This window comes from Alternaria arbusti, assembly GCF_024043155.1.
Source record: "Alternaria arbusti strain BMP 1465 chromosome Unknown scaffold_19, whole genome shotgun sequence".
NCBI classification, from domain to species: Eukaryota; Fungi; Ascomycota; class Dothideomycetes; order Pleosporales; family Pleosporaceae; genus Alternaria; species Alternaria arbusti.
The window spans coordinates 520,354-540,001 of NW_026249959.1; the positions used below are offsets into that span (position 1 = coordinate 520,354).

Here is a 19,648-nt window from a genome sequence, read left to right on the forward strand (position 1 = left end):
GACTCTTCTCTTCAAAGTACGTATTATGACTTGTAATGATAGCGTTTGGTTATAGTATGACCGCGACGGCCGTTACGGCGCTTTTGCATAACTCGGCGTTTCTGTAGGATATGGGGTGTGAGAATACTATTATGGCGTATTTGGTAACAAGATAACATTTGAGCTTTTCAATTGTGATGTCTGATGAATGTGATAGGAAAAAGTATAGTCATCTCAATGACCAGCTCGTACCAAGATCAGATTATGTTCTGAGTCAAAGGTGCATTTTGCCTTTGTTGGTGAGTCACCTTGATGTATCTAATATCCTCTATAAAGTTGTCGATGCACAGAAAAGACTACCCTGTACTCCGTAGTGACTCGTACCTGCCAAGCTCAGCGATAAGGCGCTGCCCCGCTTCATCAGTCCACCCCACCACGTCTTTTTCCCAACCCCAAAGACTGTCCGACGACAACACCATACGCGCACCACACCCACCGCCAACATGGACGCGCAAATCGCCGAATGGCAACAACGCTCCGAGGCGCTCAAGCCCCTCAACCTCAAGCAAATCGAGCCCCACCTCCTCGAACTCGACGCCCACCTCACCCTGCGCTCCCACATTGTCGGCTACACCCTCTCCGACGCCGACACGACAGTATGGAAGACGATCCGCGAGAACCGCGTTGCGCACGCCTTCATCAAGCAGGATCTGATGAAGAACCTGTGTCGCTGGTTTAGGTACATCGAGGAGGCGTATCCACAGAGCGTGGTTGTTGTTAGTGGGGGACAGGGTAAAAAGGAGGATGGGAAGGCGAAGGGAAAGAAGGAGGGGGGTAAGAATGATGATGCGAACTATGATATTGGGTTGCAGGATGTGGGTGATGGGTCGGGGATTGTTACTAGGTTTCCGCCTGAGCCTTCGTAAGTTAATCTCTCAACCATGCGAACCACTTTCTAATTGTATTGCAGAGGTTACCTCCACATCGGTCACGCAAAGGCAGCGCTGCTGAACGACTACTTCGCGCACGAGAAATACAAGGGCAAACTCATCCTACGTTTCGACGACACAAACCCCACAAAGGAGAAGCAAGAGTTCCAAGATGCTATCGTCGAGGACTGCGCGCTTCTCGGCATCAAGCCAGACCAGGTCTCATACACCAGTGATTGGTTCGACCAGCTGTACGAGAGCTGTGTGCAGGCGATCAAGGATGGACTGGCATACGCAGACGACACAGTACAGGAGAAGATGCGCGACGAGCGCATGAACGGTATCGCTAGCGCTCGCCGCGATGCCAGCGTTGAGGACAATCTTGCGCACTTTGAGGAGATGAAGAAGGGCAATGAGGAGGGCCTGAAATGGTGCATCCGCGCAAAGATGTCCGTTGACGACCCGAACAAAGCAATGCGCGACCCTGTCATCTACCGATGCAACCCCCAGGCGCATCACCGCACCGGCGAGAAGTGGAAGATCTACCCTACCTACGACTTCTGCTGCCCCATCGTCGACTCGCTTGAGGGCGTCACCCACGCTCTACGCACGACCGAATACAACGACCGCGACGCACAGTACCAATGGTTCATCAAGAACCTCAAACTGCGCAAGGTGCACAACTGGGGTTTCGCGCGTCTAAACTTTGTCCGCACGGTGCTGTCCAAGCGCAAGCTCACCAAGATTGTTGATGCTGGTATCGTTGCGGGCTGGGACGACCCGCGCATGCCAACTGTGCGCGGTGTCCGTCGCCATGGTGCCGTCATCCCGGCTCTCCGCGAGTTCATCCTCAAGCAAGGTCCCTCCAAGAACATTGTCAACCAGGACTGGTTCGCCTTTTGGGCTACTAACAAGAAGCACATTGAGCCTACTGCTGCCCGTTACACTGCGATTGACGATTCTGGTCGCGTTCCCGTCACCATCATTGGCGCGCGCGAGGGCGTCATCTCCGAGGACAAGCCGAAACACGCCAAGTACGATCTCGGTAACAAGAAGATCGTCTTCAGCTCCTCCGTCATCATGGAGCAAGCCGACGCGCAGTCTTTCGCTCAAGACGAGGAGATCACACTGATGAACTGGGGTAACGCCATTGTGCGCAAGATCAGCCACTCCATCAACCCTCTCGAGATGGCCAAGCACGGCCTCAAGACCGTCACCGGCCTCGAGCTCGAACTGCACCTCCAGGGTGATGTCAAGAAGACGTCCAAGAAGGTCACTTGGTTGAGCAACGATCAAGATCTCATACCTGTTGAGCTCGTCGACTACGACTACCTGATCACAAAAGACAAGCTGGAGCCGGATGACAACCTCGACGACTTCCTTAACAAGGAGACTGAGACGAGGACCAAGGCCATGGCTGACTGCAATGTTGCTGAGCTCAAGGTCGATGACATCGTACAGTTTGACCGCAAGGGCTTCTTCCGCATTGACCGCGCTTTTGCGCATGGCGAGGCGGTCGTTGCGTTCCAGATTCCTACTGGTAAGAGCAAATAGATACTGCTCATTGGGTTTGTCTATTGAAAGCGCTGCTATGGCACTGAACAGATACCGATAAGGCAGTCTCTGTTAAATCTGCAACCAAGGGTCTCAAACCAAATCTCTCGTGTGCCACTCTCACTTCTCAATCCCTCCATTGACCTAAGGTTTTTGATATCCTCACATTCGCAATCAAACGTGTGAGTTACCTCGTCTCTCGCCTATCCGCAGTAGTCGTAATCCGCTCTTGCCTCTTGAATTGGCCAGATAAGCGACATAGCTTCCAGGCTCACTTTCCATGTTTCCATGATACAAAGATCGCTCCTTCCTCGCTGGACGTTTCTCACTGTCACTTTCCTCATTCACCGTTCATCGTCCATTATAGCTCATGCGGACTCATCAGAGTCGGCCTCAGCTTAATCGCTTGCGCTTTCTTCTTAGTCTTTTCTACAACTCCATCGCCCCTACGGTCGCATTCTCGGTGCATCTTCCGTTCAGTAATCGCTCTCACGCAACAATACCAGAGGAGTCATCATGAGGTTCTTCGTTCCTGCTGTCTTCCTGGCAGCATGCAGTGTGCTCATGGCTGCTGCAGCACCAGCTGCCAGCATGGGAAACAGTCAGTGGTCCCACCCAAAGCGACGAAAGCTCTTGCTAAATAACTGCAGCCTCTGACGTAGCTCTTGGTGATGGAATTACATGCCCTGGAGCACCCAGTATGTCACGCGCTCCCATCTCACCAGCAGCACCCAGAAGCTATACCTACACACCACTATGTACTTTTCAAACCAAGCCCACACTCCACTAACGAATCGCTCCCGTCTAGCCTCATGCGACGATACCATAGTTCTCGGACTAGGTCACAACGGGATCAACGTCGGCGACAGCAAAACCCTCTACAACGACGTCACCGTAGCCCTCATGAAGCTCTGCCCCGTTGCCGACAACTACTGCGTCAAGAAAACCGTCACCTTCCCCGTCTGGATCAGCGTCCCCGCCGTATCGTCTCCCTACCGTCGTGTTCGCCAACGCAAGAGCATCAGCGTCACAGTCCTGGACGCCAAATGGGGCGGCCGCCAGAATGTCCACGATCTCATGACCAGCACCATCGCAGCCGCATTCGAGCGTGGGACCTACGATCCGGAGAACTGCTTTTCAAGCCAAATCCCGGGCGAAAAGGACGGGAAATGGAGGGATTGCATGACGACGGACTATGCAGAGATATTTCTGTCGAACAGCTACAAGATGAAGGTCAGGTTTCAGGGCCCGTCGAGTTGGCAGAAGAACTTGAACTGGGAATGTAACAGGGAGCTTGATGATATGTACCAGTTCTTGAGGAAGAACTTGCCATGGAAGGCAGTGACCTATTGGATCTATTGTCTGAAGAAATAGGTCTGAGAGCTGACATATGGTGGGATAGAGAGGGAGATGGAGAAGAAAGATGAGGATGGGTAACAGTGAGGATGAGACGATGGAATATGGGCGATTTCGTTGACTGTTCACTGGACAAGCGTAATATTGTCTACAACCATCAGCGTTTCCCCTCGATCTGAAATATTGTGTGAAGGTAGTAATGAAACTTCAAATGACAACAGCGGAATGAGTTCTTCGTGGGTATCATATTGATTCATGTACCGTATCTAGATCTTTTCTAGGCTCGTGACTCTTGTCACGGCCACCACCCACCCACCCGACGACAGCATGTCGTCATACACAAATCGTTATGAACAAGCTGTCAGACCACAAAAGTTGTGTCTGGTACGGCAATTTCAAGCCCAACATGCTTCAGCGTGATCAAAGCTCTTCGAGCCGCAAGCCAAGTATGGATTTACTTGGAGTTAGACCCACCGCCCTCCTTCCTCCCCTGCGTCCCCTCCTTAGTAACCTCATCCGGCTCACCCTCCTGCAACTTCTTCTGCCTCTCCTCCTCGCGCTTCCTCTCATGCTCCCTGACCATATCCGGCGGGCTATCCTCAATAAGATCCGAGTCACCACTCAGCCCGCTCCACTTGGGCAGACCATCCGGGATATCCATAACGCGCTGGCCGTAGAACATGTGGCAGCGGGGCTTGAAGTACGCCTTGTCCTCGTCGGTCTTGAGGTGCACAAGCGAGGGGAAGAGCAGGATCATGTTGCGGCCCTCGTCCATGATGGGCGAGTGGCAGTAGGAGCAGCGCACTTTGCAGGGCAGCTTGTGCTCGATGGATTTGTCGGTTGGGTCGTACCATTCTAGGTCGTGGTGGCCGTTGGTGAAGTTGATGTCGTCTTTGTGGAAGATGGCGGCCCATTGGAAGGGTGCGGCTGAGGGGTGGGTGTTAGCACAGATGCTGCGTGTAATGAACTATGGGAGGCTCACCATGTTGTGTCTGGCAGGTAGTGCAATGGCACAGCTTGCTGTCTAGAGGCTCCCTTCGGCTGAGCTGGTACTGAACCTTTCCGCAATGGCAGTTGGCCTCGTACTTGACGTCAAAGTCCTCGTTCTTCTCGTGGACGCGGTAAGGGGGACGCTGTTTCCACTCAGACTTGCCGGTCGTCTCCTGACCGCGGCTCTGGTCCTTCTTAACCTGTTCTTTGTCCATTCTGAAGGCGGATTGAGAGAAAGCGGGATACTGTCGCGTGAGGTGTGAAGCAACTAGTCGGGCACGGGGTACAGCTCTTGAAGTCGTTAGAAGTGGTAGCCGACGGAATGCAATTGAAGCTGCGGACATGAATAGAAAATTGGAGGGGATGTGGTGGTGTTACGTGGGTGGTTTTGATGTTTGCTTGCCGTCATCATCGATGCTTTATTTGGGGAGGCGCGTTGATCTGACGTCACCATGACCACAATTCCGCTACGCGACAACGCGTGCTCTAGATTCCTTATCCCCATTGTGGGAATCGATCGTCAAAAAGAATACGCCCACGCGCCTTTCCGTCAGCGAAAACGCTCAGATATGGAGCCCAGATTTCGCCTTCCAATGCTATGCTTTTGCTACACAATCCCATTCGTCAATTCCTCCCCTAGTGTCCCACTCTCCCGCACTTCATCGCGATCGATCTTGCATTACGGTTTGCTATGAGCCGTGGCCCATGACCCTGACATCGTTGGTAGCCGTGCATCTGGCGGTAGCCATCGTGTTTCGCCATGTCTGATCTACTAATGATGGGTTTTCAGCTACCGCATCCCCAAAAGCCGGTTGTAGCTGGCATTTGCGCTAACGCACGGAGTGGTTCCGTGCCTAGCGTTCCACAAAGTCTCATCGCAAGTAGCTTAGGCTCCTTTCAGTAGCTTTTGAGCTTCTTTGCTGGACAGACCGAAGACATTAATTAGGTAGTCGAGTCTGCCGACGTTGTTAGTACAAGCATTTCGGTCGATTGATCATCTTCACTCACTTGATGTCTCCTGCTATCCGCCTGCGCACAGCCTCGAACTCAACTTCAGCTTTGTCTCTTGTCGCATCCTGCCTCTTCGAATTGATCGTCTTGACACGCAGCTTGAATTTTCCGCTGACAGGACGGTGATCCGATACTTTGATGGTGTCGTGTCGCCGGTATTCCAACTGCTTGATCCTACCCAAGCCGCGGTACAACAGCCGATCACACCATGCAGGTGATCGCTGCTTCTCAGAAGTATCATAGTTGTCGGTCCCCACGTCATACTTGTAAGTTGGAGCAAAGTTGATCGGCATCTCAGTGAACGCCCTCAAGCGGAAACCAGGATTGCGCTTGCGGGACAGAAGCAGCTGATCACGTTCGAGAAGCTTCGCCAAGTTGCCTTGCTGCACAGCAGCAACAACAGTATTACGAGGCATCGCGTCGATGCGGTAATTCAGATCGCCGTTCAAGATACAGATCTCGTGATCCAGAATCATGGAACCATCACCACCTCCAACAAAGTAGTTTGCGCATGAAGTTGGGGAGCGATTCTTTGGTAATGGTGCATTCTCCATGATTGCGGCTGCGTCGTTGTTGCGATGTACTGTTTGCGTCTGACCGGCTGCAAGATGACAGTTGATAAAGCACAGCGATGAATCGTCGATGAAGAAGCGCACAACGAGTGCACCCTTGTTGCCAACACGGCCGCTGAAGCCAAGCTTGATTTCAGCTGCGCATACATCGCGGATGTTGGCCCGTTCCGAAGCCTTTACAAACACACAGGTGAACAGACCGACGAGGTTGGCCGTATGCAGGAGTACGTAGTTCTGTTTTGGACTGTACTCGTCCAGGACGCGAACAAGATGGTCTCGCCACGCTCGATATTGATGTGACATGTGCTCGCTCTCTGACGTCTCTTTGTGCTTCTTTCTTTTGAAGATACTCTTGGCTGTGATCTTCTTGTCTTCCAGATCAACCAGTTCCTGGAAGCCAAACACAAGGATGTCAGGCGGGTTCTCGGGTTCGAGTATTTCCCGGAAGAAGTTGCGATCTTGCTCTGTATTACGTAGATTTGCGGGTTTGACTGCGCCGGCGTTCCATGTCATAACTCGCGCCGAGAGTTCTCTGAATTCGCAGTACTCCCCATCACGTTGCTGCATTAGGTTTTCTGCAAAATGTCAGCATGGCACCACACAATACACACAGTACGACTTACCGAGCCAATCGTCCTTCATCATGCCATCCCAGACGCGCAGCATCGTGTCTGTGCCAAGGGACGCAACCTGAAACCTATCGAGTTTCCAGATGCTCGTGCGATCCGCCAAGATGCCCGCTATCGGCTTGTCATGTGCCTTCCAATCCTTCAACACCTTCCAGGGTGTCGACTTGGTGTCGTACACGTATATCATTCCAGTACTGTAGCCAGCCCAAAGGACGTCACCAACACCGACCAGGGAACTGATCTTGTACACACTGACATTCACGATTCCAAGACATTCGAAGCTCTTCTTGGAGTATATTGTAACTTTCCCGTCTGCGTGTCCGAAGTACATGCGGTCGGGCTGACTGCTGATGATAGCACCGGAGGTTACGTCTCCGACATTGAGCTGAGATAGCGAACCCTGGGTTAATTGCTGGAAATGGTTGTTATCCGACGTGCGGGCGTAGACTCGGATATCTTTCGTCGTGGCTACCCATAATTGTGAGCCTGAGATGATAGAAAAGGTGCTTCCACGGGGGATACGGTAGGTAAGTGGGGTCTGCTGTAGGGACGGGCATCCAAACTCGTCAGCTGGCCAGATGTGTAGTACGCCGTCCTCGTCAAGAGACCACATTTCTGCAGCATAGCGGAAGATCTTAACGATGACACTCCTAGCGTGTGCGTTACTCTTAGTGTGCACTACACTTTGCGTGGGGATGTCAATCTCATGCATTTCGCCTGTGTTCGTTCCTAGCCATAATCGCTTGCCTTCGTCTTCCACATCTTTCGCTGGTCTGAATGCAATCGCTGTGGCTTTGACTGTGTCGCCATGAGCTAAACTCATGAGCAGTCGCCCGTTCAGAACGTTCCAAACGTTCGTCACGTATCCGGTTGTACATATGTAATCGCCACAAATTGCAAAGAGCTTGGTCTCGTAGCCGGTGGGGATACCGGCTATGCCGTCTGGGAACACTGGTGGTCTCCGGTTCGCTTGTGAGGAGTCTGGGTAGTCTGTTAAAGCAGTCGTCGGTTGCTTGTCTGCGCCTGTATCCTCTTCATCCGAGTCATAGGTATACGGCTGTGATAGCTGCGATGCCTGCGCAGTAATCGGCTGTGACGGTCTTCTCATTTCCCCCGAGTTCCGTGGAGGCGGTGGTTTCGGAGGTTCTAACGCTTTTCCGGGACTAGCGGATATGGCACCAGTTGTGTTGGTCCGCCGAGGAGGCGGCATGAACTTGTTGTTCGCTTCTTGCACCATTTGCCCAGGACGGGTTTGATCGAAAGATCGTCGGACTGGCAAATCAGGAGGAGGTGCTCTTTGTAGTTGTACACTCTTCCGCAGATCGAAATTGTCCTTCTCTCGTCGCGTAGGTAACGATGGGCGGTCTTCCGGCATGTCAGTCGGTGATGGTGGCGGCATCGTCTTCTTCAAGGCCTGCTTTCCTACTGGCCGGGGATCCGCGAATGGGTGGTTCTCGGCGACTGCGTTTGATGCGGGAGCAGCTGCGAAGTAACCATTAATGCCTCCAGTCATCTTTGGTTTCGAGAAGCCCGGGATGACTGGTGGAGAAGATTCGCCCTTGACGCTCTCTCCACTACTGCTAGGTGGTGTACTGAAGGGAGAAATGTCTGCAGCGTCTGATGTGGCTTCGGGCGCCAGGTTTGTACGAGCTGGTAAATCCACAGAAATCGATTTTGGTGGTATCTTTGGTTTACCCGCTCGGTTCACAGGCGGCGGTACGGGAGGCGCAGAGGATACCGGTCGATCACCCTTTCGCGGGTCATTTGCGGGGCCGTTGCCTGTGTGGGCTGGAAATGTAGGTTTCGCGTCCGTAGCGGGGGTGCCATTGCGACTGGGCATTTTGAAGAACCTCTTTCCTGCAGACACTGCTGAGGGCGAATCCAGCGCGGCGTGCTGGGCAGGTCGTTCGGGCTGCGGCGAGAGTATGGGAGAAGCGGATGACTTGGGCGGTGATCTTGGTGACTGGACCGTAACCTTTGGTGGGGACCTTGTTGGTGACCTGGGCGGAGAAAAGGCCATCATCGACGTTGGTCTCTGCTTTGTGTTGCCCCAGAGCGACCGTCCGAGGGTGTTGGAGCGCGGTGTCACTGTCCCGCTCCCACTGTAGTCGGCCACACTGGGCGAGGGTCTCTCAGCATAGTCTCGGGGCATGTCCAAGGATATGCGCCCATCCGTCCTCCTGTTGTCCTCGGGCATAGCAAGACGGTCATTGGGGCCGGGAGAGCGTTGTCGCGGAGTGGCAGGCGCGGCGGGTTTGTTTGTACTGAGGAGGTTCTCGAACTGGGCGCGGAGGGAAGACACTGGCTTCTGTGCTGGGCGTCAGCAACATCTTCGTGCTGGGAAGGAGCTACTCACTATGGACGAGTCGTCCATGTTCTCCTCCTGCTGGTTGTCCATGATGGTTGTTTTGTCGTCAGCCGGCACCGGGAGGTATCCTATAGCTGCGCATCGACCAGTGAGGTCTTCTTCCCATTTGGCGCTTCTTGTGAGGGTGGAAGGGGAGGCTGTCGCTCGCGGGCCGTCATGCAGCCAGCGCTACGGAGGCAGGATCCAGAAATAGCCTGTGCAGTAGTGTTTGTGGTAGTGGATACGGTGGCGGTGCGATGTGGTAGAGGCCCGAGTGACTGTAGGGCTCCCTAGTGGAGACGCGTATACTGCCTGCTAAGAATGTTCGGCGACAGGGAAGACCGGCGACAGCGCGGGGGTGCAGGTGTTTCGCAACTGTCGGAACGCAACGGCTATCGCGACTGCTCTCCGTGTGTGTGTACGGTCAGGTGACGTTCCGGTTTGCAGGCGATACCCGTGGACAGAGGCTCTTCAGGGCTGCGTTGGGCGCGGGCGGCTTGGAGCGGTGTTGTCGTGTCTGTCTACTGTCATTCCCCACAGCGCAGCAGCACGGAACCCTGCACACCACCAACGGCAAGGCGATCAGGCACCGGCGAATTATAGACGAGCATACAAAACGCCAAACTAGCCAGCCTGCAGCCGTCAGTCTGTACTCCCATAGCGCCGTAGTCTCCCTTCACCGACACCAGCCATGTGGTAAGCACGCGTTTCTTGTCGCCTCCGAGACTCCCCCGCCATGACCTCCGCGGCTGGCTGATGCCCATGTAGTAGACACGTCCTCAACGCCCAGGTCTCCATCCGCTCGCCTTGCTGTACGTCGCCCGTGCTGAGATGTATGCGATGAATGCTGAGAAGGAATAGGCAAGAAATGGTTCGACTGCGCCGAATGTCACCAGGAGCAGAGCGACCACCCGCTCATGCAGACATTTGATATGGTCTTCATCTGCAAAAAGTGCAAGAAGGCCTTCCGCAAGGATGCGCGCGAATTTGAAGACGCGTAAGGATGGAATGTATTTTTTTCATGTGGCGCTGGCTGATGAGTGGTAGCGACGAGTACTGCCCGCACTGCGACAACCATTTCGTTCTAGAGGCCAAAACTCCCAAGGCCTCGCTGCAAGTCGAGGGCGAGGATGTGCGAAAGGACGCCAGGCACGTCGCATCCATGGTTAGTGACGGAATATTGCTAACAAGCCTGCAGGATGCTCAAGGACGAACGTGTACGAGCCGAAGAGATGCGCACCATATTCGATGTCAAGGAAGCACCGGACAAGTTGGGCTGAACCAGTGGGACACGGCGACATACAGTACTATGCGTAGCACAAGCTACAAACCCGTAGGGCGGGGGCCCTCACCCAAGAACATCACGCGACGAGCGAGGGGTTGGGCGTGGAAAGACACTTCATGGTGTGCTAGATTGCCATTTATGAGCACTAGCTGGTCGTATCTGCATTATACAGAATCATAAAGTCTATCACCCGACGCCACTGCTGTTCATGCCTTTTCGCCATCAGTCGTTAACCATGCCTCTATGCGCCACCAGATCCTGAGCCCTCAGCTGGGGTCTGGCGGGTGAGAATAGCGGCCTGGCCTGTACCGGGCTGCCGTCCAGGCCTCCTGTTCGCCGCCTCTTCCTGCTTCTCTGTGTTGATGTTCTCCACGTACTTCTCAATGTCCTCAACGGGCAGCATCTCGATGGGCTTTCCGGGTGCCATGATGGCAATCTCGATGTTCTTCGCGCCAGTCTGCACCACCTCCAATAGTGACTTGACCGTCAACTTGATTGTCTCTTCCCGGTCCATCCCTTCCTTGTGGTTACGTTCGAGGAACTCGCGGACTGTCTTGCTCGACCGACCGATCGCATTTGCTTTCCTGGGTAATATTAGCACAGAGAAGTAACTTTGTGTATGCAACCTACCATGCTGAGTAGATACCAGAAGGCTCGGTCTGGTACAAGCGCGGGGTCTTGTCATTAGGGTCGAAGCCGACTATCAGTGTGCTGATGCCGAATGGTCGGACACCACCACTCTGAGTGTACCTCTGCTGCACACCTGCAACGTACTTGGTGATGTACTCTATCGATACGGGGTCCTCGACTGTGAGGCGATGTGATTGTGCTTCGAGGCGGGCCTTGTCGACAAGGATACGGGCGTCAGCGTTCAATCCAGCGAAGGCGAGGGCAACGTGGGTGTCGACGAGGCAGATCTTGGAGGGTGTGATGCGGGTATCTTGCAGCTTCATTGCGGATCGCTTCTCGCAACCGAGTACTACTATGTCCGAGCCCTTAACACCAACGGCGCATGTTCCTGGGGCGAATGAGCATCTCACGTTCGTTTTCTCCTTCATAGACTACGCACCTCGCTTGACTGCTTCGAGCGCATATTCAACCTGGAAGACGTGACCGTCAGGACTGAAGACTGGCGGAGTTAGCTAGGCCCGCATCTCCAAGTGTTGGCTGTTTGTACCGGAGAGAGCTCGATCGTAGCCGGACGCCATTGTGAAAGTGGATGTATGGTAATCTGTAGGCTCCTCGTTGTTTGGTTGTATACGGCGACGATGGCTAAGAAAAAGCGGCTGGGCAAAGAGGTACGGCTGTTGTCAAGTTGCTCGCGGAGCTCCAGAGCTGTCCGCGTCGCTGCTCCCGCCTAAACTACGCCAAGGCGTCTGGCCCGTGCTTACCCTGTCGAATTAGGTCATCATGGTAGATATTCGTGAAGGCGAGTTGATTATTTCCGCCGCCCGTCGCATTTCTTCTCCGGTCAATTGGGATGGCATCTTCAGCGCGCTTGGTCTCGTCACTGCGACGAACTGCACTCTCTTCTCGCGCCGCATCGCGCTATCAATATTTGCGACCAACAAGTCAAGTGCGATGGACGGGTAGTACGTCAGCGACTTCGGAGCCTCACCAGCCAGACGAAAATGGCGGAGTGAAGGGTCCGACCGCGTCGTCGAAATCCATTAAGTTCACTTCCGAGTCGTATGTGTTGAGGTTTGAGTTTTTTGAGGGATTTGCTAACGCTACGCAGATACCCGCATCTTCAAAGAGACTCCAAGTTCGCCAAAGTCAGCGAGGAGCATGTAAAATATTTTCGAGATCTTCTGGGTTCCGATTCGGCCATCATAGATGGTGTGTCGAAAGATGCATCAGACGATATCGAAGCCTTCAACAGCGACTGGATGCGCAAGTTCCGTGGCCATACCAAACTAGTCTTGAAGCCCAGTTCCACGGAAGAAGTCAGCAAGATCCTCAAATACTGCAATGACAACATGCTCGCCGTAGTACCTCAGGGCGGTAACACTGGACTTGTTGGTGGCTCCGTGCCTGTGTTTGACGAGATCGTGATCAACATGCAGAGGATGAACGAAATCAGATCCTTTGATGAAGTATCTGGTATCCTCGTCGCTGATGCTGGCGTGATCTTAGAGAATGCCGACAACTTCCTCGCCGAAAAGAACCACATTTTCCCGTTAGATCTTGGTGCCAAGGGCTCTGCCTACATTGGTGGCAATGTCGCGACAAATGCCGGTGGTCTCCGTCTCTTGCGGTACGGTAGCTTCCACGGAAACGTTCTAGGCATCGAAGCAGTCCTTCCGGATGGTACCATTGTAGATGATCTCTCGACGCTCCGCAAGAACAACACCGGCTACGATCTGAAGCAACTGTTCATCGGCGGAGAAGGCACTATCGGCATCATTACCAAGGTCTCGATTATCTGCCCAAGAAGGTCACCCGCCGTCAACGTTGCATACTTTGGGCTGGAAAGTTACGAACAGGTCCAGAAGGCGTACATCGAGGCGAAAGGGCACCTATCTGAGATCCTGTCAGCCTTTGAGCTGATGGATGGTCGCACACAAAAGCTGGTCAACAGGGTCACCGGTAAGAAGATGCCTCTAGAGGGCGAACATCCGTTTTACTGCCTGATTGAGACCAGCGGCTCTAACGCCGAACATGACGGCGAGGTAAGCAATCTCATGGTACGAACGAGACCGGCCGCTAACCTGTCTAGAAATTGCAAGCATTCCTTGAACATGTGATGGAGACCGAAGTCGTCTCCGATGGTGTTCTCGCCGAAAATCAAACTCAGATTCAGGAGCTCTGGTCATGGCGCGAAGGTATTACCGAGTGTCTTGGTCATGATGGAGGTGTCTACAAGTACGACTTGTCGATACCCATCGCTGAGCTCTATGACCTGGTCAACGAGACACGCGATCGCTTGACAGAGGCTGGCCTGCTTGGCAACGACTCCTCGCACCCCGTAGTTGATGTCGTTGGATACGGTCACATGGGTGATGCCAATTTGCACCTCAACATCCCAGTCAGGAAGTTTGACAAGGCTGTAGAGAAGAAGCTCGAGCCTTTCGTTTACGAGTGGGTACAAAAGCGTAATGGCAGCATCAGTGCCGAGCATGGTTTGGGAGTGACGAAGAAGCCATATATTGGATACAGTAAGAGTGAGACCATGATCAAGTTGATGAAGCAAATCAAGGATCTATACGACCCTGTAAGTGGCTGCTCGAGCTCGATCCGTTTTCATCATGTGCTGACTTTGACAGAACGGCATCATGAACCCGTACAAGTACATATAGACAGACACTGCAGCACAACCGATAGACCATTCATATACACATTTTTATCCCCCTCAAATCTTGCTCTTCCCTTTTCCCAGCAGCTTAGCCGCATTACCCTGATAGATCGCATCTCTCTCCTTTTCTCCAAACAAACTCTCCAACCCATCCTTCATCCTCTCTGCAAACGTCTTCACAAACTGCGTCTGCGTAAAAGGAAAATCACTCCCATACAACAACCTCTCAAACGAGATCTCGAACCCCTCAACAAAGGCCTTCAACTGCCCCTGCCCCCCACTCTCTCCATCAAACACAAACCCCGCGAGATCAAAGTAAAACTGCGTATCGAGCTGCTTCCGCACCGTCGAAGCATTCAACACCCTCCCGCCCGGCACCACGCTGGAGAACTGAATAAACCGCGTCATAAGCGGCGGTAACGCACCGCCAGAATGCGGAATGATGAACTTGATGTTTGGACACCGGTCCACTGTCCCCGTACTAAAGAGATTGATAACCGCCCTGGCAGTATCGAAAAAGAACTCAAATATAGGTACGGGATATTGCTCGCCAAATGGAAGGGCGTCTGTCGTCTGAACCGGTTCACCAGAACTCCTAACGCAAGGTTTAGTCGGATGAATGAAAACCATCGCACCAATCTCGTTCAACTTGTCAAACACCGCGTCCATCGCTCCATCTCCCACGTAAACCCCATGGTAATTCGTCAGTAAGCCAAAGCCCTCGACTCCTTCCTCCACACATTTCCCCATCTCCGTCAAACTCGCGTCAACATCCGGCAGCGGCAGTGCAGCCCATACACCAAATTTCTCGGGATGTTGCTGCTTGAGAGATGAGGCATAGGCGTTGCATTGCCGTGTTAGATCAATTGCTAATCTCGGATTGCGCAGGTTGATGTTTGTTCCCGGGCTGGAGATGGAGAGGATGGATTTGGAGACGTTGGCTGTTTCCATCATTTCAAGGTGTTGGGGCGGAGACCAGGGAGGGATCGCGGGCATGCCGTCGGGATGGGAGTGCCCGTTTTCGGCGAGGGCGGTGCGGTAGAAGGGTGGGAGGAAGTGCGAGTGGACGTCTATTCGTTGGGGGAGGTGGTGTGTCATGTTGCCTGGGGGTTGTTGCAAGAGCGCTGAGGTTGTGTGTGCTAAGAGGATGATTAGGCTGGGGATGGATGGGATCATTATGGTGGTACCTTTCTGAGATGGAAGTGATGGAAAGATTAGATCAGGTGTATATACAGCGAGTCGATGTGTGTCCCTACTGGACTTTTCGCTCTTGTCAGAAGTAACGAATGCTATGGTTACTTATGCCATGCAATGCGCGGCACCTGCATCAAGTGATCCATTGACATCCGGCACCCCGCTCCGGTCGTTGCACTTACAGAGCAAGAGGACGATGGTCATTCTGCAACCCTTTCAGTGGGGACCTGTAGATGGGCACTGCACCTCTATCATGTGTGATCATATTGCGCCCACAAGCTGGTCCAGCAATTGCAAGCTTGGGGGCTGGATGGCTACTGCATTCAGACGAGACTTTCCGTGCCAACGCAGGATGCAGTAATCAACAACGTGATAGCAGCTGCTCTTGGTATTCCACTCGAAACTATATGACTTTCACCGCACGATAGTTCACCCATTGAATTATCGCGTCAGAGCTTCTGAATGCTCAGTGTGGCACGCATGCGCCGATAAAGGATAATGATCCTGACCGTCGATCGCGTGCCCCACCCGCGCCTTCCAGATGAGCGGCGGGTCAACTTTTTGTTTCCATCACTTGCAGCCATGACACAACGTCGTCCGCCACACCACCTTTCCCTCTACCCTCGGTCGCGCCTTCACGATGGAGCGGATTACGGATAAGATCAATGCGCTGCCCGATGGCGCCAACTACTTCTCGCTCGAGTTCTTCCCGCCCAAGACGGCCATGGTGAGTTTGCCCCGCTCGCACGCGACGAATGTGGAGGGCCGCAGTATGGATGGCGAAAGAACATCGCGAAAGAATAATTGGTCACTAATGGCTCTCTAGGGATTTGCGAACCTGCAAACACGTTTAGAGCGCATGTCGCAGGCTCTCCGACCACTCTTCGTTACCGTCACCTGGGGTGCCGGCGGATCAACAGCCACCAAGTCGCTCGAACTCGCAGAGATATGCCAGCGCCAATTAGGCCTCACAACATGTCTACATCTCACGTGCACGAATATGAACCGCCAGCTCATCGACGACGCGCTCGAACAGGCAAAGGTGTTGGGCATACGGAACATCCTGGCGCTGAGGGGTGACGCGCCACGGAGCGACGAGTACAGGGATGAGGGAACACCGCCGGAACAAGACTCAAACAAGGACTTCACTTGGGCGATTGACCTGGTCAAATACATCCGGAAAGAGTACGGAGATTATTTCTGCATTGGTGTCGCTGCGTACCCAGAGGGCCACTCGGATCAGAGCCATCCCAAGGATCAAGATCCGCTGCACGACCTGCCATACCTGATCGAGAAGACCAAGGCTGGCGCAGATTTCATCATGACCCAGCTCTTCTACGATGTTGAGGCGTACGACAAGTTTGAGAAGATGCTGAGGGAGCACGAGAGCGGAGTGTTCAAGACGATACCGATCATACCGGGGCTGATGCCAATACAATCCTACAAGATCTTGCTCAGGACGACGAAACTATCGCATGCGAAGCTACCGTCGGATATGCTGAAGCGACTGGACGCGGTAAAGAGCGACGATGAAATGGTGAAGCAAGTTGGCGTCAAGATTATGGACGAAATGGTGGAACACATCAAGGCGCGGCCGGATACTTGCAGGAGAGGTTTCCATTTCTACACGCTGAACCTGGAGAAAGCCGTGTCGCACATCGTGGAAGACACTCACCTTATACCGTCGACTATCGAAGACGACGACGATGTCATTGTCGAGACCACGCCCGCCATCAACCTTGAGCCACCACCGAACGGCATGATGCCGCGCAGGCGGCGATCATCTGCTGTCAACTCCGGCCCGCACAACAGAGTAATAATATCACACCCGTCTGCAGCCAAGTCAAGCAATCACTCGTACGAAGCTACGGAGGAGGAAGCTGGTGTACCAAGGGGTCCGATCAACACCCGGGCGAACACACTGGCAATCTCAGAGGGCGAAGGCTCATTGGGTCGCGAAGCCACTTGGGACGATTTCCCTAACGGTCGTTGGGGTGATGCACGTTCGCCTGCCTTCGGTGAGATTGATGGCTACGGTCCAACGCTCCACGTCTCAACACCGCAAGCTCTCAAGCTCTGGGGCCATCCCGTCGAGAAAGACGACATCTCGAAACTCTTCCGCCGCCACATCGAAGGAGATCTTGAGGCCATACCATGGAGCGAACAAAGTCTGTCTCCCGAGACCCTGACCATCAGCAAGCAGCTGCTTGCGCTCAACGCAAAGGGCTGGTGGACAGTCGCCTCACAGCCTGCCGTCAACGGCGTCAAATCCACCGATTCCGTCTTCGGCTGGGGCCCCAAGAACGGCTACGTCTTCCAAAAACCTTTTGTCGAGTTCTTCATTCCCGCCTCCGAATTCGCCATTCTCAAGCCCAAGCTCGACGCCCATGAGCAAGTCACTTACTTCGCTGGTAACGCCGCTGGAGAGTTTGAAGCTAGTCAAGAAGATGGAGTAAACCCTGTTACTTGGGGTACGTTTGCAGGTAAAGAGATTGTTACGCCTACTATCATCGAGGCTGTCAGTTTCCGGAGTTGGCTTGACGAGGCGTTTAGTATCTTCAGGGAGTGGCAGAGGATTTACCCGCCGAGGAGTGCGAGTAGCACACTGCTTGGCAAGCTGAGGCAAGATTACTGGCTTGTCAATGTTATTTGGGGTGATTTTGTCAATGGTGAGGGATTGTGGGAGTTTTTGGAACAGTAGCTTGTATTGTAGATGTAGGTATGGGAGCTTCACGCAGTTAGGGTATCGTATGCGCGCGTTGGAAAGTGCTATGTTCACCCCTAATGTTGATTACATTACGTGAAGACACCACACACAGTCTGTCTACTTGTTATGCGCCCGCCCGTCAATTTTCTTTCGTTGGTACTTGCTCACAAGGCTGGAACGCCACTTCCCTTCTATTGGAGTCAGCGTGAACCGGGCAGGAAACACCGCTGCCCCGCGGGGCAGACGCGCCTCACGACGTGTCCATCCACGCCATGCTCCCTCTTGCCATAAATGCCTTTACCAATTTCCATCGACGTCGCTTTTGCACGGCCACGAGAAATGGCTCATGGCAACCCAACGAATTCTTCACCATGGACCGGGACTCTTTTGGCCCCATTCGCTCGCAGGCGGTATCGTACTGTGAACGATCTGCCCCGTGGATCGTCGGAACCCTGGCCAGCGGAGGCAGAGGACTTTTTGAGTTACAAGTCTAACATAGCTTATGGGGAGGGGGAAGAAGATTCCCAGGCTAGTAAAGATGGCGAAGAAGACAATGACAGGGGAAATGGAGATGCAAGCCTACACGCCAAATCTCGAAGCACCTACCCAGTCGATGATGATCAGTCAACCGCAGATGATGACTTTATCGTTGTGAAGGAAGATTCGACTCCACAGTCAGCCATCGCAGCTTGGAACCGCAACTTCAACGGCGAACCTCAGTTGGAACTGGCACGTGAGGACCCACTGCCGTTCACTATAGGCCAGAGACTGGGTGGGGGCGGTGTTGGAGTCGTTCATGAGACACACATTGATGGCGTGCCTCTGGCCTTGAAACGGACATACACGCGTCTTGTTTCCTCTCAGCAGCTCAACGAAATCAAAATCCTTGGCCGAATCTCGAAGTATCGCCACCGTCATGTTGTGGAGCTGATTGGATCTTATCTGCATGAACAAAGAAGGGGGTTTGAAATTGGCATGTTGATCTGGCCGGTTGCTCGGACGGATCTTGCAGCGATGCTTCATGACTTTAACGTCTTGAGGCAATACTACTTGGATCATCTTAAAACAAACGACGTTGAAACGTCTCAGCCATCTCAGGAGATGGAGAGGATTCGTGTAGCGATGAAGCCACTCATTGTCCTCATACCGTCGGATCAATTGTGCGCAGGTCTCCCTTTACGATGCGAGGTTGGACAAGTTCTGCTCTTGTGCAGGCGTCGTATCAGGCGTAGCCTAGGATGCATAGCCAATGCAGTCGCCTATCTCCACGACCAGAATATTCGACACAAGGATCTCAAACCCTCCCAGATACTCCTGTCACCCCAAGGACTCTGGCTAGCAGACTTCGGCTGGTCTGCAGACATGTCGGAGCATGACCGCAGTACCACCAGCGGTGGTGAGATGATGACTACCAAGTATCAAGCGCCGGAACGAGCGAACAGAGCGCGCTGCGGACGTTCGGAGGATATCTTCTCTTTGGGATGTATCTTTCTCGAGATGGATTATTGTATGACCCCATTTGCTCAAGATGACCCACGCCCTTGGGCGCAAAGAGGGTGGTCCTTCCAGGCAAACCTAGATCGCATACAAGACTGGATGAAGCCGTTGCAGAGAATCAACTGGAAAGAAAATTTCACTGAAGAGGCAAGTCCTTGTAATGTTACTATTACTACCAACTTCCCGAAGCTATTGATGTCAATGCTAGCACATGCTAGCAGCGAACGCCCCTCTATCCAGGATGTCCTGCACACACTTTCTGTCGCGTTTTTCGTCAGTAACTATGAAAGCGTGTTTATAGCT

General features: G+C 53.3%; 9 protein-coding genes across 9 annotated transcripts; 5 read left to right on the top strand and 4 right to left on the bottom strand.

The window, feature by feature from the left end:
• Positions 1-482: 482 nt before the first annotated feature.
• On the top strand, positions 483-2,462 carry J4E86_010047 (uncharacterized protein; the record flags this gene model as incomplete). The annotated part of the gene is made up of 2 exons (XM_051450547.1): positions 483-901; positions 950-2,462. 2 exons carry the CDS (start codon positions 483-485, stop codon positions 2,460-2,462), a joined length of 1,932 nt encoding a protein of 643 aa, XP_051298468.1.
• A 564-nt stretch (positions 2,463-3,026) lies between these two features.
• Positions 3,027-3,836, top strand: J4E86_010048 (uncharacterized protein; the record flags this gene model as incomplete). Its single annotated transcript, XM_051450548.1, has 2 exons — positions 3,027-3,063; positions 3,292-3,836. The coding sequence occupies 2 exons, from the start codon at positions 3,027-3,029 to the stop codon at positions 3,834-3,836; spliced, it is 582 nt and encodes a 193-aa protein (XP_051298469.1).
• A 436-nt stretch (positions 3,837-4,272) lies between these two features.
• Positions 4,273-5,023, bottom strand: J4E86_010049 (uncharacterized protein; the record flags this gene model as incomplete). The annotated part of the gene is made up of 2 exons (XM_051450549.1): positions 4,273-4,745; positions 4,801-5,023. The coding sequence occupies 2 exons, from the start codon at positions 5,021-5,023 to the stop codon at positions 4,273-4,275; spliced, it is 696 nt and encodes a 231-aa protein (XP_051298470.1).
• A 671-nt stretch (positions 5,024-5,694) lies between these two features.
• J4E86_010050 (uncharacterized protein) lies at positions 5,695-9,418 on the bottom strand (the record flags this gene model as incomplete). The annotated part of the gene is made up of 4 exons (XM_051450550.1): positions 5,695-5,764; positions 5,817-6,966; positions 7,015-9,328; positions 9,377-9,418. 4 exons carry the CDS (start codon positions 9,416-9,418, stop codon positions 5,695-5,697), a joined length of 3,576 nt encoding a protein of 1,191 aa, XP_051298471.1.
• Positions 9,419-10,284: 866 nt separating this feature from the next.
• Positions 10,285-10,647, top strand: J4E86_010051 (uncharacterized protein; the record flags this gene model as incomplete). Its single annotated transcript, XM_051450551.1, has 3 exons — positions 10,285-10,364; positions 10,415-10,516; positions 10,566-10,647. 3 exons carry the CDS (start codon positions 10,285-10,287, stop codon positions 10,645-10,647), a joined length of 264 nt encoding a protein of 87 aa, XP_051298472.1.
• A 246-nt stretch (positions 10,648-10,893) lies between these two features.
• On the bottom strand, positions 10,894-11,860 carry PRE6 (Proteasome subunit alpha type-4; the record flags this gene model as incomplete). Its single annotated transcript, XM_051450552.1, has 4 exons — positions 10,894-11,236; positions 11,283-11,670; positions 11,722-11,781; positions 11,830-11,860. 4 exons carry the CDS (start codon positions 11,858-11,860, stop codon positions 10,894-10,896), a joined length of 822 nt encoding a protein of 273 aa, XP_051298473.1.
• Positions 11,861-12,062: 202 nt separating this feature from the next.
• Positions 12,063-13,951, top strand: J4E86_010053 (uncharacterized protein; the record flags this gene model as incomplete). Its single annotated transcript, XM_051450553.1, has 5 exons — positions 12,063-12,228; positions 12,278-12,341; positions 12,391-13,324; positions 13,372-13,866; positions 13,919-13,951. 5 exons carry the CDS (start codon positions 12,063-12,065, stop codon positions 13,949-13,951), a joined length of 1,692 nt encoding a protein of 563 aa, XP_051298474.1.
• A 53-nt stretch (positions 13,952-14,004) lies between these two features.
• On the bottom strand, positions 14,005-15,045 carry J4E86_010054 (uncharacterized protein; the record flags this gene model as incomplete). Its single annotated transcript, XM_051450554.1, has 1 exon — positions 14,005-15,045. The coding sequence occupies one exon, from the start codon at positions 15,043-15,045 to the stop codon at positions 14,005-14,007; it is 1,041 nt and encodes a 346-aa protein (XP_051298475.1).
• A 736-nt stretch (positions 15,046-15,781) lies between these two features.
• J4E86_010055 (uncharacterized protein) lies at positions 15,782-17,842 on the top strand (the record flags this gene model as incomplete). Its single annotated transcript, XM_051450555.1, has 2 exons — positions 15,782-15,868; positions 15,968-17,842. 2 exons carry the CDS (start codon positions 15,782-15,784, stop codon positions 17,840-17,842), a joined length of 1,962 nt encoding a protein of 653 aa, XP_051298476.1.
• Positions 17,843-19,648: the final 1,806 nt, after the last annotated feature.